The following is a 16985-nucleotide window of genomic DNA, read 5'->3' as shown; positions in this document are numbered from 1 at the left end:
GGATGTTCTAGCCTCCCCTCCCCCCTCCCAATAAAAAATCAACATGTGCAAAGGAATCAACAAGAAGATGATTAATCTTAGCTGACTTTAAATATGGAAGAGCTCCTGGAGTAAGCATAGAGCAACCTCTAGGAACTAAGAGAGGTTCCCATACCATGGAATATTACTCAGCCAAGAAAAAACAGAGAAAGAGAACAAACTACTGATACAGGCAACAACTTGGTTAGATCTCAAGGGTACTGTGCTGACTGATAAAAAGCCAGTCTCAAAAGATCACATACTGTATGATTCCATTCACATAACAGTGCTAAAATGACAAAACTACAGACAAGGGGGACAAGTTAGTATTTGCCAGGTTAGCGTGAGGGAGAGCTTTGTGCTAATGAAATAGTTCTACGCCCTGACTGCAGGGGCAGTTACCCAAATACACATATCACAAAATGAAAAAGAAATATACATACATTGTGCCACTGTCAACTTCCCAGTTTTGTTTTGTTTTCTCATAGTCACACAAGATTTAAGCATTAGGAGTAACTGAGCAGAGTACACAGCACCCAGCACTGTTCTGTTTTATTTTTGTGAATCTTTTATTTCTGTGAACTTCCTGTGAATCTATAGTTATTCCAAAAAAATAAAAAATGAGTGCAAAGCCAAATGTCTGAGACCTCTGGTAGAATTTTCTTCATTCTCAACAATGAAACAATACTTCCTCATTTGAATGGTCCCAAAGTAAACATACTTCATATTTTTATAGGGTACTTTGAAAATAAAGAAAAATGAAACAATCACAGACACACAAAATTATAAACTTTCACTTCATCTCCAGATGCTGGTATTCCTTTCCCATTCATCTTCACTCCATCTTCTGGTCCTTCAAGTCTCATATCTTGAGATTACCTCTCAGTGGCCTAGACAACTACCAAACGATTGATCCCTATGTTTTTTTTTCATTCCAGTGAAACTGTACATTTCTTCAGAAAAAACTTCAACTAGATATTAGATTATGCAATTCCAGATTCGACCCCCTCTTGAAAGGTATGCTTTAAAATAAACAAAACAATAAAAAAAAGCTCTTCAGCCTAAATTAGTACAAATTAATACAAGTTACAATGTAAGCGTGATTTCTGAGCAGAAAAGCCTTCCAGATTCTGCTAGCCTACTCTAAGCCATCTCTCAGCCTCTCCTCGTGGCACAAGAATCCCTCTCACAGCCGCAGGCCAGCTTCACAACTTGACACCATCCCTCATGAAACAAACATCCCAAGAAGACGATTCACACCTGTAAGCAGTTCAGTTCACACAGCGCTTGCACACAGGGACCCCATTTGGTGCTCCTCAGACTGTTAGGATAAGACATAAAGGCGGGAATCTATCTTCATCCCCACGTGAGAGATGAGGTAACTGGACTTGGCAAAGTAACTTCTCAATAGCATAAAGGTGAACAGTTAAGTTGCAGAACAGGGGATATAACCCAGATCTGCTGATTTCCTAATACGAAGCAATGTCAAAGTAGTCTATCAACCCAAGCATCTCATTCCCAGTGTGGTAACAGACATTTATTCATGGTAAATGCAAGAAGAACAGAGGCAAATGGTGGATCCAATGGAACCGATCTGAGTCCACGAAAAGAGCAGGTTCTCAAAGTATGGTCTAATCCTGAGATCAGTAATATAGCTAGCAATTCTAAATAGAGATTTCAAAACAGTAAGCTGAAATGTACCTCTGTGCGGCTGAAGAACTTAGCTGGCACTGCAAGGAATAGGAAAGAAATGAAAACTTTTTACTCAGCTAACTTTACTGCTTTATGCAACTCAGCAACTCAGAAAGGGCAGGATCATGCGACTATCATCAAAGCTGAATTTAAAGATATCAGATTGAATCCCTAGCTCTCCCACATCTTGGCCAAGGTTGGGAGGGTGGGTGGACAACAACAAAACAAGGTTAAACACAGGAAATCTCAAGGAATCAGCTATGATAACATGATTTTTAATATTCTCATTCTCCTCCTAATCTGTTCTTTCCAGAGGAAGCATATCTGGGACCTAGCAACCCTTGATCAAAGTGTAAGGTTAAAAAAAAAAGGTGAAGTAATTGGGGGAAAGGATTGAAAATTAATCACATGAAAGAAAGTACTTCTGATGGCAGCAAACAGAAGTGCAGAGGAGATGACCCCTGGACTGCTCCCTGCAAACCTAACAGTCCTCAGACCTAAAGTTTGAGGACCACACAATGCACAAATTATCAACCAACAAAGGAGATTTATTGAGAAAAGCAGAAGAGCAAGTAAGATAAAATTCATGATCTTAATGCTGCTAAACACTCCAACAATATTTAGTATTAACAGTATGCTCTTTGATTCAAAGAAGTTCCTAGCCCCAGTTTACCCTCCTTTAACAAGATCATGTTGCTGCAGAAGAAATAACAGGAAAAGTTTACAGAAGTCTTACCAACACGATATTTTAGTTCTATGATGGTTTCCCCTTCTCTGCTCAATTCCGTTACTTCGCAAGTGTAGTTTCCTGAGACGGCATCACTCTTATCCATCTTCAAAGAGGCAATGCCACGCAGTAATTCCGGTGGTGTGATTTTTGCACTAGAAAAGTTACTGCTGGACTTGGACATCCGCTGACTTCCATCAAAGATGAAAATGTTTTCTCCTTTAAATTTCCATCTGACATACAATTCAGTAATGTTCTTCGTCTCCACATTATTAACAAAACATGGGATGACAACGGTTTGATTGCAAACAGTATATTCTACAGATTTGATTACATTAAATATTAGTTGAGCTGAACCTGGAAAAGAGAAATAAAATTGTTACATTTCATTACAGAATACTATGAGATCTCAGGTATGTTACAAATTCTTAAGATAAAGAGAAGTGCTTCTATTGTTCACTTAAGCAAGCAAGCAACTATAGAGAAAATGGGTGAAGTGAAAAGAACAAATTATTTTAATATTAATGTGCACAGCCGATAGACAACACTGTACCTCTTCTTTATTCATTTCCACTAACACAAAATATACATTCTCATGCATCCTGGGAATAAACTCAGCAACTGAGTTAGAACATGCAGATGTAGTATCTGGCTTTGGAAACTCTGAAGCTTGTGTCTTCTGATATTTAAAGAAAAATACTGTCTTTACTATGAGATAATTTTTAAATTGAAAGTAAAACCAAATAATGTATTCAGTCTCAACTTCTATACACTTTCTTCAAATAGAACTTGCTAAACTGATAGGAAGTTTATTTCTATCCCTAGGTTGCATTTCCAAAAAAGGTAGCAGGCTCTACTGTACTTAAATATAAAAAATAAATCACATGAATCACATCACATCTTTCCACCAGGATGGTAAGCCTTAGAATGCTAAGGATAAAAAAAAAAAAATTCTCTATAGCTATTTTCCCATTGCAAAATACAGACAGCAACAGACATTCAGTATGCAAGTATCATAAAAGGATTATATACAATTGAATGGCATTTTCTCACTCCCATATTTCACTGAAACTAAGGAACAATTTCCAAATATATATTACAGGCATCCCTTCCTTCTGGAAACCATAAGCCACCCAAAACAATGCTAAGATGCAAGCTGAAACCAAGAGCAGATACTACTAATAAGTTGCATGTATCCAATCAACTCTTTTCAATAGTATAAGCTACTGGTTTTGCCTTATAAAAGAGGTTGAGAAGCGGGTCCTCTTTCATGTGGAATGTGCAAAAATGTGGACAAACTGTAGTTGTCCTCCATATTCTTCAGCCATTTATCACTTCTTTCATGTAAGCAGTGAGCTGGTGTTTTCTTTAAAAACAGGATTGACAGATATAAATAAAACCTTAGGTTTAATCATTCATCTTTAAGATTTTTCCTTTATCAGGGTCACAGGATGTTATTACTCTAGGGACATAATTACTCTTCAATAAATGCCCACTGAATTGAATGCTGGGCTGCAGCATGGAATATGAACAGAACAATGTTCAGAAGCCTGAGAACAAATCCCGTCTCTGTCTGTCACTTTTCAGGGTGCAAGCTTAAGCAATTCGTTTAACTTTCTACACCTTGGTTTACTCTCTATAAGTAAGAGGATCAGAAAATGAACAGAATTGTGCATGCTAAGTCGCTTCAGTCATGTCCGACTCTCTGTGACCCTATGGACTGTAGCTTGCCAGGCTCCTATGTCCATGGGATTCTCCAGGCAAGAATCCTGGAGTGGGTTGCCACACCCTTCTCCAGGGGATCTTCCTGACTCAGGGATCCAACCTGCATCTCTTGCATCTCCTGCAATGGCATGCAGGTTCTTTACTACTAGCGCCACCTGGGAAGCCTCTCACAGAATTGTGGTTGGCATCAATGGAGAAACCATATTGTTAAGTGCTCTATACTGTGCGATAAATATGTAAGGTCATACTATAAAAACTAGGCACTCCAGCATCTTAATGTAATGCTCTGGACCTTCTCTGACTGGCAGGTCTAAACTGTTACATTTCTGGAAATAAACGACCCAATCAAAAAATGGGCCAAAGAACTAAACAGACATTTCTCCAAAGAAGACATACAGATGGCTAACAAACACATGAAAAGATGCTCAACATCACTCATCATCAGAGAAATGCAAATCAAAACCACAATGAGGTACCATTACACGCCAGTCAGGATGGCTGCTATCCAAAAGTCTACAAGCAATAAATGCTGGAGAGGGTGTGGAGAAAAGGGAACCCTCTTACACTGTTGGTGGGAATGCAAACTAGTACAGCCACTATGGAGAACAGTGTGGAGATTTCTTAAAAAACTGGAAATAGAACTGCCATATGACCCAGCAATCCCACTTCTAGGCATACACACTGAGGAATCCAGATCTGAAAGAGACACGTGCACCCCAATGTTCATCGCAGCACTGTTTATAATAGCCAGGACATGGAAGCAACCTAGATGCCCATCAGCAGATGAATGGATAAGGAAGCTGTGGTACATATACACCATGGAATATTACTCAGCCATTAAAAAGAATTCATTTGAATCAGTTCTAATGAGATGGATGAAACTGGAGCCCATTATACAGAGTGAGGTGAGCCAGAAAGATAAAGAACATTACAGTGTACTAACACATATATATGGAATTTAGAAAGATGGTAACGATGGCCCTATATGCAAAACAGAAAAAGAGACACAGAAGTACAGAACAGACTTTTGAACTCTGGGGGAGAACGTGAGGGTGGGATGTTTTGAAAGAACAGCATGTATATTGTCTATGGTGAAACAGACCACCAGCCCAGGTGGGATGCATGAGTCAAGTGCTCGGGCCTGGTGCACTGGGAGGACCCTGAGGAGTCGGGTGGAGAGGGAGGTGGGAGGAGGGATCGGGATGGGGAATACGTGTAACTATATGGCTGATTCATGTCAATGTATGACAAAACCCACTGAAATGTTGTGAAGTGATTGGCCTCCAACTAATAAAATAATATTTAAAAATAAATAAATAAATAAATAAATAAATAAACTGTTACATTTCTGGGAACTGCAGTCTAAATCAACCCTGTGGTCATCCCCAGCTCACCTCCCCCCAGTTCTCTCCATTTCTAGCCACCTAAATATCAGGAAGCTCCAGGCAAAACCTGGACTTCCAACTGCATTCTTCAAAACGCTGGAGTTATGAATTACTTCCCCTGAGAAATACAGTCTCCACTGGGTGGTGGTTATGATGCTGGAGTTAGAGAGGAAGGAAAGTGTCAGAAACTATGGTCAACAATTCTGAAATGGACTAAACGATTACCGGGAATCCTTTCAACAGGGCGCTGGGCCTTATCGGACAGATCCGTTTGGAATAACTCTATAGCAGCCTGGGCCTCTTGCCAAGACTAGGCTGTTTTTACAGCGTTGTAAGATGTAGAAAACTGATGGTAATGCAAACGATTCATAGCCATAGAGATACAAACAAACTTTGTTCTGCAGTTGATTTGGACCTGTTGGAAAAGAGGAATTTTTTTTAAAAATGACATTTTAGGGACTTCCCTGGCAGTCCAGTGGTTAAGACAGTGCTTCCACTGCAGGCGGTATGGGTTTGATCCCTGGTTGAACTAAGATCCTACATGCCACACAGCATGGCCAAAAAACAAAAAAAGATTTTACTGCCCTGAGGACACTGAGCAACTTTGCGTCTATCCACAGATTCATTTCACCATTCCTGACCGCCTATATGTACACGTGTCTATTCTTCCAATTGTCTCTTTTTAAAAATTAACATTTATTTGGCTGCATTGGGTCCTTGGCCACAGCATGCAGGATCTCTAATTGTGGCATGCAAATTCCCAGTTGTGGCATATGGGATCTGGTTCCCTGATCAGAGATCAAACCTGGGCCCCCTGCACTGGGAGCACAGAGTCTTAGCCACTGGACTGCCAGGGGAGTCCCTTCCAGTCCTCTTTTAAAACCAAGATAGTTGTACCATCTTGTTGGTTTGCTTGTTAATTAATGTATGAAATAAAAACTTTGACACGCGAGCATTTCATATTTGTTTGAGTCAAACTATACCTCCTAAAAAGTATCCTTTAATTAAAGAGATACAAGTGAAGAGCTAAGTTACCTCAGCAGACTTCTTTAGAAGCCTCCAAGTGAGTACTAAGTGGTCAGCAAGCGCTCAGTGACTTTATAACTTGTGTTTAGAAAATGAATTTTCTAAATAATACAGAAAGCGCTGATTCCACTGCAGTATTTGTTGCAATATTAACACAGTCATTTTTATAGCTGAAGCAATTTGAGTTGAATAAATGCTGTCAATAAAATTCAAAGTGAAACTGACCTGGATCAACTGTAACTTGACTAACCCTTGCACTAACAATGAATAAATACAGTCCAAAAATGTTGCTTCATCAGCTGTTAACTACAACTTCACCCTCTATCAACATTTGTTAAACAGCTATTAAGCAGTAAGATTATTTGATTTGGTTTTTCTCTATTTTGCCTACTGCCTTCTGATGAAACAGCAAAGTGAAGAAAGGATCTAAAATATACAGAGCAAATAAAGGATCACATAGATAATTATCATGAATAAGTAAATTCTGAATAATCAAGAAATGCCTACAGCAGTCTAATCAGATAGGAATTGATAAGTATAACCATCCATGATGCCAGAGTCACAGATAAATTAACAAATGAAATGGAAAAATTAACTTATATCAAATGCCAAAAATACTGGACCTTACAACTTTTGTGAATACAGACTACCAGCTCAAACCGTCTCACCTGATCTGAAACACTTAACAGGAGGTGTGGATACAATAATGAAAAAAATGTAGGAATCATCTTTAAAAATCTTAAAAATTCTCACCTGGGGGACTGAGGAAAGTGAAAGTGAAAGTCGCTCAGTCGTGTCCGACTCTTTGCGACCCCATGGACTATACAGACCGTGGAATTCTCCAGGCCAGAATACTGGAGTGGGAAGCCGTTCCCTTTGCCAGGGGATCTTCCCAACCCAAGGATGGAACCCAGGTCTCCCGCATTGCAGGCGGATTCTTTACCAGCTGAACCAGCAGGGAAGCCCTGGGAGACTGATGCACACTTTTTATAACCCAAGGTCGCAAGTGCTTTCTTTCCTGTATGAACAACGTGCTGTGGATGGGCAAGAGAGTGATCAGTCTTCAGACATCTAGGAAAATGTTTGTTGCTTCTACAGGAAAAACAGAAGACTATCACAGACTCTGCCCATTTATTTAGGCCTTCACTCTTTTACCTTTTCACATGTTCCACGGAAAATTTCTCTCCTTTAGAACAACTCTGAGAATACTCTCCTTTTGTAAGAGCTTACCCAATACTCTCCAAAGGAGCCCTCCCTTCCTATTACTTCAAACTGAGTCCTCCAGATAAGAAACCAGAAGCTTCCAACACTTCCCCCTAGACATTCTCCCACTGCCCCACCTATCCACACCTCTGTTCCCCTCACTGCTTCCTCTTCAGAAATGAACTCCTTCACCTGAGAGCTAGTTTCTGTGTCCATCTCCACACTCATCAATATCAAGGGCTTCCCCTAGTTGCTTGCCATCCTCTGACTTCCCCCAAGTTCATTTACAATAGGTTTAAAAATTTTTTTAATATTTGAATATTAGCCAACTGGGGGGGGGGGCGGGAATCCCTTGCACTTGTCTCTTTCCTAGCATCTAGAAGGATAATCTGAATGCATTTCTTCACCTCTTACCTCCTACATCCCTGCTACCTGGCCTCTACCTTGCCCTCTTCACTGCAACAGCTCTTGCCAAAGTCGCCGAGCATCCCGTGAATATGGGACTCCATCTTGACTTCTCTACAGTTCTTGAGCCTGTGGGGAGCCCTTTTCTTGTCTCCTGGCTTCTGTATCTCTGAATTTCCTCCTAGTGCTTTCTCCAACTCATCTCAGCTTGCTTGCTTTACTGAAACCTATTCCTTGACTCGCAATACACATTAGGTTGCTAAGGAGTTCCTACCCTGACCCCCACCCCTCCCCACTCCAGTATTCTCCTTACCCCAGGTATTAACTACCCACACATCTTATTTAACTAGGTTCCACCTTTCCCCTTAGCTGCAGAGCTTGGGAAGCCAACGATGTGCTATGCGTTTCCCCTTGGATGTACTACAGCTACTTCAGAATCAACATGAACAAAAATCTGTCTACCTTCTGCCTACGTTCATCCCAGATTCTCACCTCCCTAAAGTGCTTTTCATTATCTACCAGTCCACCAGACCTAGACCTAACAATCATGCTAGATTCCGCCCTCTCCTCAGCCAGGCAAGTTCTGGGTGGGCTCGACCTATGCAACTGTTCTTAAATCCAAGGTCTGCTATATGAATTAACTAGACATGCATCATTTCTGCTTTGAACTATTGCTGCAACCCCTCACTAGCTCCCTGCCTTCAGCCTCAAAGTTTCCCCATCCCAGTCATGCATTTTGCACAGTTCCCAAAATAACTGTTCCAAACACAAATGTGCACTCCTATGCCTAATATACTTTAACAGCACTCCTTCCCCCACTTTCAGGCTAAATTCAAGAGCTTTAGCACGGAATACAAACCAGGTCCTTCCGGATCCTGTCGGTCCTCACCTCCTACACTCTTATTTCCCAAGTAAGCTTCAATCATAATGACCTTCTAGAAATTCCCTGGATATGCAGACGTACTCTCACCTCCAGGCCGTCCCCCACTCACACGAGCTGTGAGCCAGCCTCAGGAGGCCCATACCTTTCACTGGAGGTACGGGTAGCGCACACACTTGGCTCAAGACTTAGCACTTCCTAGGTGCATAACCTTAGGCAAGTTACTTAATTTCTGTATCTCAGCTTCCTCACCTATAAGATGTGACCAGTGATCATGTGCACCTCATAGAGATTTTGTTGAGATTTAACGAGATAATGAACACGGAGTTCCTACTGCAGCGCCTTTCACTTACACAGCGAACGTTCAATAAAGGGCAGCTACAATTCACTGACTTTGGCTCTTCCTGAAGGCACAGCTGAGATGTTCAATCCTGTCCCCCGTTATTGCTACTCAACTCATTACTCAACTCTGCTCATCCCTCCTTACTGCTCCTATTTCCGCCCCCGCCCCCACCGTTCAAGCGCTGTTGCTCAATCTTGTAACTACTGTTTCACTCTACTGATTTCTCCATTAGGATAAAAAGGCAGAAACACAAGGACAATGTATTCATTTGATATCTTATGGATCTAATTCAGGGTCCAGCCAGCAGGGCTCAATACATTCCTTCTGAATGTAAAAATTTAAAGTGTGAATCCCATGAAAGGAAAATCTAAATACCATATCAGGGAAGATTCACTCTTCTTCCATATTTCAAGAGACTCCTCCACTGTTTCTTATTTCTATAGCCCTGATTATGGTATCATGAGGCTACATATTTTAATGAAAACTCTAAACCAAGTCAGATGCAGATTGGATGGAACTGTGCCTTTAAAATTACTTGACATCTCTAAGAATGCTCCTCCTTCTGGGTGGTGTTTAAACTGGATGAGTTGTAATGTCCTAGAAAAGGAAGGGCTTTTGAGGCCATAACAAGTACAGAGGAATAAAGAAAGAATACCCAAAGGCCAATGATTATTCAACTGAGCTCCAGGAAAAGGGGCCGGAAAAGATGGTTAAGACTTATTGTAAAGGTTTCCTTGAATGTCATTGTGGGAAGTCTGGAGCTGATAACCTAAGTAATGGCAAACCACTCAGACTTAATTACATTTAAAAAATAATAATAATACAAATACAGCAGTATGAAGGGTGAATTGAGGACAGGAAGAGCTTTGGGAAAGGAGATTCATTAAGAGATGGCTGCAATAATCCAGGGAAATGACAAGTGAAGAGAAGGCCAAAAATAACAGAGAAAGAACAAAAAAAGCAAATGGATGTAAGTCAGATGTGAGAGGTAAAGTAGGAGAAGTGAGAAGAATTAGTTTTTAACTAAAATAGTATGCATAACTAGTTAGATTGTGGATTAAATATAGAGTAAAGATACTTAAGAGATTCAGCAGTAAATATTCTTTCAGTATTTAATAGGCTGAGTATTAAAAGTACCGGTGGTATGCTGAAATGGAGGTGTCCAGTAGATCCTAGGATATGGCAATGTGGATTTAAGGAGAAAGGTCTGAGCTACAAAGACTTGGGAATTACCAAGAATATAGCTGGTAACTGAAATTGTGAGCATAAACAAGATCACTCAGACAGTTCCTGCAAACAGAGCAGGTACCAGAGAATAAAATGCTGGGGAATATCAATATTTATGGAGCAAATAGTTAAAGAGGAACAAACTAAGGATGCGAGAAAAAGAGGTGAAGAAAAAGAGGCAGCAAAGAACACCACTGCAGACACAATGGAAGGGTCTTAACTATGGACAAAATAGATGTTAAGCAGGATGAGTTTTTTTTTAAAAAAGCTTCTAGATTTAAAATTTCATCCTTAGCTTCTTTATCTGCAGCGATGTCAGCAGATGAGGGACTGGAGTCAGACTGCATTTGGGGAGTGAAGGGGAGGGGAGAAAGAAGAGGCAGTGATTCTCTATGAATAAATTTGTCAGTATAAGAAAGCAGGCTTCCTTTGTGGCTCAGCTGGTAAAGAATCCGCCTGCAATGCTGGAGACCTGGGTTGGGAAGACCCCTGGAGAAGGGAAAGGCTACCCACTCCAATATTCTGGCCTGGAGAACTCCATGGACTAAATCCATGTGGTTGCAAAGAGTCTGACATGACTGAACAACTTTCACTTTCACTTTTGTGCGCTTCCCTGCTGGCTCAGATGGTAAAGAATCTGCCTGCAATTCGGGAGACCCAAGTTCAATCCCTGGGTCAGGAAGATCCCCTGGAGAAGGGAATGGCAACCCACTCCAGTATTCCTGCCTGGAGAATCCCATGGACAGAGGAGCCTGATGGGCTACAGTCCGTGGGGTTGCAGAGTCAGACATGACCAAGTGACTAACACACACAGGAGAAAGAGGCAATGATGGAAAGTGCATGGAGCTGCTCTTCTCGTTTGTCTTTAATATGGAGTCAGACTTGAGCATGTCTGCAAACTGAGATGAAGGAACCCAGGAAGAGGGAAAGATCTAAGGTACAAGCCTGAAGGATTAAGGGGATTAGGCAGGTCTCTGAGATGGTGGAAGGGAAAGATCTGTAGATGGGGGGTCTTTCCTTGGAAAGGTGACTAGGAGCGCTTCTGACACTGGGTGAAGGAGAAGAATGAGATGAATGTTGCCTAAGATATTACAGACAAGTTTAGTAATGGTGGGTGGGAAGTTGAAAGAGTCCACACCACACATCACTATTTTCTGCAGCAGAGTAGGAAGTTAATTATTTGTTCGGGATGGATGATCAGGAATGGGGTAAGAAGCCCCAGCAGACACTAAGGTAAATGAAGCAAAGCTCATGCGTTGAGACACCTGCTTAGAAATGAATCCATCTAATTTCTGCCATCAGGCTTGGGTTCTGGTATGAAGAACTGGAGTCTCAAACTGACTCAGGCTAAAATTAGGGTCAAATCGAGGATTTAGTCAGATCTCTCCTAAACAGAGACCAAATAAAGTCTGGTAAAAAGGCAGGTGTCCACAGGTGTCTACTTCTGACTCAAACTGATCTCCCCCTGGGGTTTTAAATGGTCCCCATAAGAACAGAAGTAGTCTAGCTAGAGTTATAAGGCCCAGTGCAGCTTAAAGGCAGTAACATCCACAATTACAGCCTTTTCAAGCACTTCAAATATTTTAAGTACTATTGAGGTATAAAAACAAAAAATCCCTTCTCTTTATCAACTACACTTTAAGTTATTAAAAGGTATACAGTTTGAAATTTGTCTGTATGCCCAAGAAGGCCTTACAAAACGCATAAAGCCTGACATGGGTTCATACTTCCTTGAAACAGAATAAGCAATGTTGACAGAGCCTGCACTTACCCAATCCCCTGGCTTGGTGTTTAACTTGTGTGTGTGTGTGTGCGTGTGTGAGTCACTCAGTGTTTGCCTCTTTGCAACCCCATGGACTGCAGCCCACCAGGCTCCTCTGTCCATGTAATTCGCCAGGGAAGAATTACTGGAGTGGATTGCCATTCCCTTCTCCAGGGGATCTTCCCAACCCAGGTATTGAACCCAGGTCTCCCACAATTGCAGTCAGATTCTTTACCATTTGAGCCATTAAGTTCAATCCTAATTTAAATCCTAATTTAAATCTCAAACCCGGGGACTGACCAGATTCTGGTGGCTCAGTGTTAAGTAATCGGCCTGCAATGCAGAAGACACAAGATGAGGGTTCAATCCCTGGGTCGGGAAGATACCCTGGAGGAGGAAATAGCAAACACTCCAGTATCCTTGCCTGAAAAATCCCATGGATGGAGGAGCCTGGTAGACCACAGTCCATGGGGTCGCAAAGAGTAGGACACAAATGAGCAAGTGAGCACACACACACACACACCATGAAGATGGAATAAAATATTCAGAGCAGGGTGCAGCTTCTAATTCCTGTTTCATGTAACCACAGAGAATGTTCCATGTAACCACAGAGAATGAAAACCCAGATTCTAGTCTTAGTCTAGGTACACCACAATCAAATTTCCTGAGTGCTCTATACAATTTTTCACTTTAGTACTACAATGTGTTTAGCAAAACTGATCCTACATCATCATTCTTGCTCTTTTATCGTAGAAGAAATATCAACACTAGTACACAGAATGAAATTTGCTTTATCACAACCCAAGAGTGCATTATACTAGGCTGAGCCACAAGGTACAAAAATACAGAAATTCTTATCTTGTATAAATAGGTATGACAGCAAAATAACCTAAAAGAGGGGTAAAATGGTTACATGAAAACTGTGTCTCTAAAAGAAGATGAATGCATTTTTAAAAAATGACGCCTATACTAGCTAGAGTTGATTTAATATTAAGGAATGCAAGCTTAGTTTTAATAATGCATTTTGGATTTAGAATGTTTATCAATTTGGGGGAAACCACCTATTTTTCATTTTTAGAACCTGGCCTTTCAAATCTTCATTAACAACTCAGTGGCAAACATAAAACATATGCCAAAATACAATGATAGCACAAGCAGGTGTCCTAATAGTAGGCATCTAGTGCATGCTTTAGCACCCTGCCTCTCAACTGCTGGGCGGACCCGGAAATAAGTACACTTAAGGAGGCATTTACTTCCTTAAAAACGGCAAATTGTGGTTCAAAGTAATATATCTGTTAGGAGAAACGAAAACAGCTTTGTTTAAGCCAGTCAAATTACTACTAGACTTAGACAACAAAAAATGTTTTAAAATCATGTGTACCCATGATTTTAAAAAATCACTTTAAACAAAGAAAAATCATTCAACCACTGAAAAGATGGTTCCTATCAGTATCATTATCTGAGTAACCTTTTATTTATCAGTTAGTGAATATCACTGAAACTGATGATGTGCTTTCAAACAACGTATAATTGGGCATATGGGGGAGGGAGGAGGAAAGAAGAATAGTAATAATTCATTCTGCATCTTGTAAACCAAAACAGAAAACTGTATTTTGCCTGTAATTAAAAGGAATGGGCATTTTAGATAACTTCCCTTACTATAAAGATCAACTGAATCTGTAGTGGCTACCAGGAAATAGCTTTTGACTACCAATCATTTATAAGTGAAACCAACAGCAAAATCAAACCTGAGTACAAATAAACGTACAAATCCATGACTTTCTTACTCATTCGAGAATCTAAATTCAGCCTTCCAAACACTTGGGTTTATAATTGCTTGTGTTCTGAAATGTAACATTTCCTACATGCTCTTTTAAAACTACATATTAAACACAAAAATACAGTATAGCTTATGACAAACATTATCCCTTCCTGTTTTATATTCAACACTTAACAACTCAAATGTATAATACCTCTGTTTTGGTTTTTTTTTTTTAGATCATTATTAACTAAGTACAATAAAAGACCATAAATTCTGAATTCTATGACTCTGGAGGGACTTGAGCACATTAATATTGCATGTAAATGAATGCTAATCATACGTGATCATACCTATTACTAAAGGAGGCCTAACCATTTCTATCCTCAAAAGTATTATTCTAGCAGTTTTTTCTAATCTACTTGAAAATAGGACCCTTGTTTTTAAAACAGTGCATGATTCACATTTTTTATGCTTCAAACTAGCTTTGAGACCATCGGTCTGAATTAGTAATATTTTATTACAAATTCATAACCGGGTTCAGTATAAGGCTTTCTGATCACACAACAGGTTTCTGAAAGCAGTATTATCTGAGCTATAATGATGGTAACAGGCAACAAGGCGTTAAGGATGATAACAGAAAACACTTAGATAATAGAGATTGATTATTAAGAGCTCCAACATCTCAGGAGGTTTCACAGAGCAGGAAGGAGCAAAGTCGGGACATAAGGGCATTTTGTAAACAAAGCGTATTTTGTAAAAAAGAAAAAAAACACCTTAAATCACAAGCCTTCACGAATGGTAGAGGTAGCCTAATAACCCATTTAAAATCTAATTAATTTAGCATTCCAGAATTTAATGTAACAACTGCCTGGTACTACCACTCTAACTCAATTCTGAATTTTATAAAAAGTTCACAACAGAAGGTATAGATGTGCAGCGTGACGGGCACTCTGCTGCTGCTGCTGCTAAGCCGCTTCAGTCGTGTCCGACTCCGTGCGACCCCAGAGACGGCAGCCCGCCAGGCTCCCCCGTCCCTGGGGTTCTCCAGGCAAGAACCCTGGAGCGGGGTGCCATTTCCTTCTCCGATGCGTGCAAGTGGAAAGTGAAAGTGAAAGTGAAGTCGTGTCCGACTCTCAGCGACCCCATGGACTGCAGCCCACCAGGCTCCCCCGTCCGTGGGATTTTCCAGGCAAGAGCACTGGAGTGGGGTGCCATCGCCTTCTCCAGACAGGCACTACAGAGCCACGAAAATTCCTATCCCTTCCTCAGTTTCTACAGGCGAAGCACACGTTTCAAAAAAGCGAAATGGATTCCAAAAGCTTGAGGGGCCAAAACGCCTTTGGCGTTGAAAGACACCAAATCCCACTCTACCGCAAAGGTGTTTTGACTAGAGGTTAGTATCTGCACACTTGAAGCGAAATCTGGATTACTTTTAAAACGGTTCCCCTAAATAAAGTAGGAAAACTTGAACGCGCAATTTAGACTGTATTGAAGCGGCTGATGGTGGTGGGGCGTGGGGGTAGAGTTCCATCCAGTAAGCTATATTTCTAGGGTTTGAAAAAAAAAAAAAAAGCAGCAGAGAACCTTCTGATTAAACGCTGAGTTGGAAATTAAACTTAATTGTGTCCTTTACGTCCCCTTAACTCCTATGTTCGTGTGGGAGGGCAAACGCAGGAAACCCCTTCTGGCAGACTTTGCCAAAATGCGTACTTGCATCACAAGAGGCTCGGGCCCTCCTACTCTCCTTGCTTCAACCCCCAAAACGTTTAAAGCAGGGGGAGACACAGGGGTACGAAAGAGGGGTACCCCAGCGGCTGCCCACCCCTCGCCTCCGATCGCGCCCCTTCTCTCCACTGCCGATTTTTGTGCGAGGTGCGCGGTTGGAGTCTCCCCCGGCGGGGGCAAGCAGGCGAAGATGTGCCCCGCTCTCATCACCCAGGGCGAAGAGGAGGAGGAGGGAAAGGAAGGGGGTGCCGATTCCCCGCCGGGCCCCCCGCGCCCGCACCCGGGGCGTGCAGGGCCCGCTCGTCCCGCGCCCCGGCCACCCTCTCCGGGAGCCGCGGGCCCGCCGGGGCGCAGCCCACACACAGCCTCCCGAGCGCCCTGGGGCGCCGAGACCCGCGCTGCAGAGCCCAGAGCTGGTGCCCACTCACCGCCGCGCAGCGAGCCCAGCAGCAGAAGCACGACCAGGGGCCACATCTCCGCGCCCGCCGCCGGCGTCTGGAGCAGGCGCCGCCGCAGACACAGGCAGGACCCGCCGCCGCCTCCCGCCACGCGCAGGACCCGCCGCCCGGCCGCGCGCGCGCGCTCCCGCCGCCCCACACCCGCGTGGGCCGCACACGCGCACTCGGCCTCGCCTCCGCCCCGCCTCGGCGGCCGCCGAAGCCGCGCCCTCCAGACAGACGCGCAGCTCCCGGCTCCGCTCCCGCCTGCTCCCTGGCGGCGGCGCGCGCGGGCCTTCGCGGTCCCGCCCCGCGGCCCCGGCCGCCCCGCCCGCGTCCGCGCCCACACGCCGGCCGCCCGACCCCGCCGGAGGCTGAGCGTGCGTTCTCCCGCCCGGCGGGGCCTCGCTGCGCCCGTCCCCGCCCGCCGGCCCCTCTCCCCTCCCTGGGCGCCCCCGACCTCACCTCCGCGGCTCCTCTCCCGCGCTCGCACCCGGCCCCCCGCTTCAGGAGCCCCCGCCCCGGGCGCCGCCTCGGAGGCCCCGGCCCCCCGGAGCGCGCGATCGCTGGCCTCTCCCTTCCCCCCGCGTCCCCCCGCGCGGTGGGACCTCGGCGGCGGCCCGCTTCTCGCCTCGCTGCATCTCCCCCCAGCTCCGCCGCCTGCAGTG

General features: G+C 43.2%; 1 protein-coding gene across 2 annotated transcripts in view; it reads right to left on the bottom strand.

The window, feature by feature from the left end:
* The window catches only part of CD47 (CD47 molecule), a 60711-nt gene extending 44095 nt beyond the window's left edge, over positions 1-16616 (bottom strand). For both annotated transcript variants that reach the window (XM_065913790.1, XM_065913789.1), the window contains exons 1-2: positions 16309-16616; positions 2447-2794 (exon numbers count right to left, since the gene is read on the bottom strand). In XM_065913790.1, coding sequence (XP_065769862.1) covers positions 2447-2794; positions 16309-16354 — 394 coding nt within the window. In that variant the 5' untranslated portion in view covers positions 16355-16616. The remainder of the gene's footprint in view (positions 1-2446; positions 2795-16308) is intronic.
* Between the last annotated feature and the right edge of the window lie 369 nt (positions 16617-16985).

Source organism: Muntiacus reevesi, chromosome 21 (assembly GCF_963930625.1).
Source record: "Muntiacus reevesi chromosome 21, mMunRee1.1, whole genome shotgun sequence".
In the NCBI taxonomy this organism is placed as follows: domain Eukaryota; kingdom Metazoa; phylum Chordata; class Mammalia; order Artiodactyla; family Cervidae; genus Muntiacus; species Muntiacus reevesi.
Note: the sequence above shows the minus strand (reverse complement) of the source record. Positions and strands in the feature narration are given on the sequence as shown.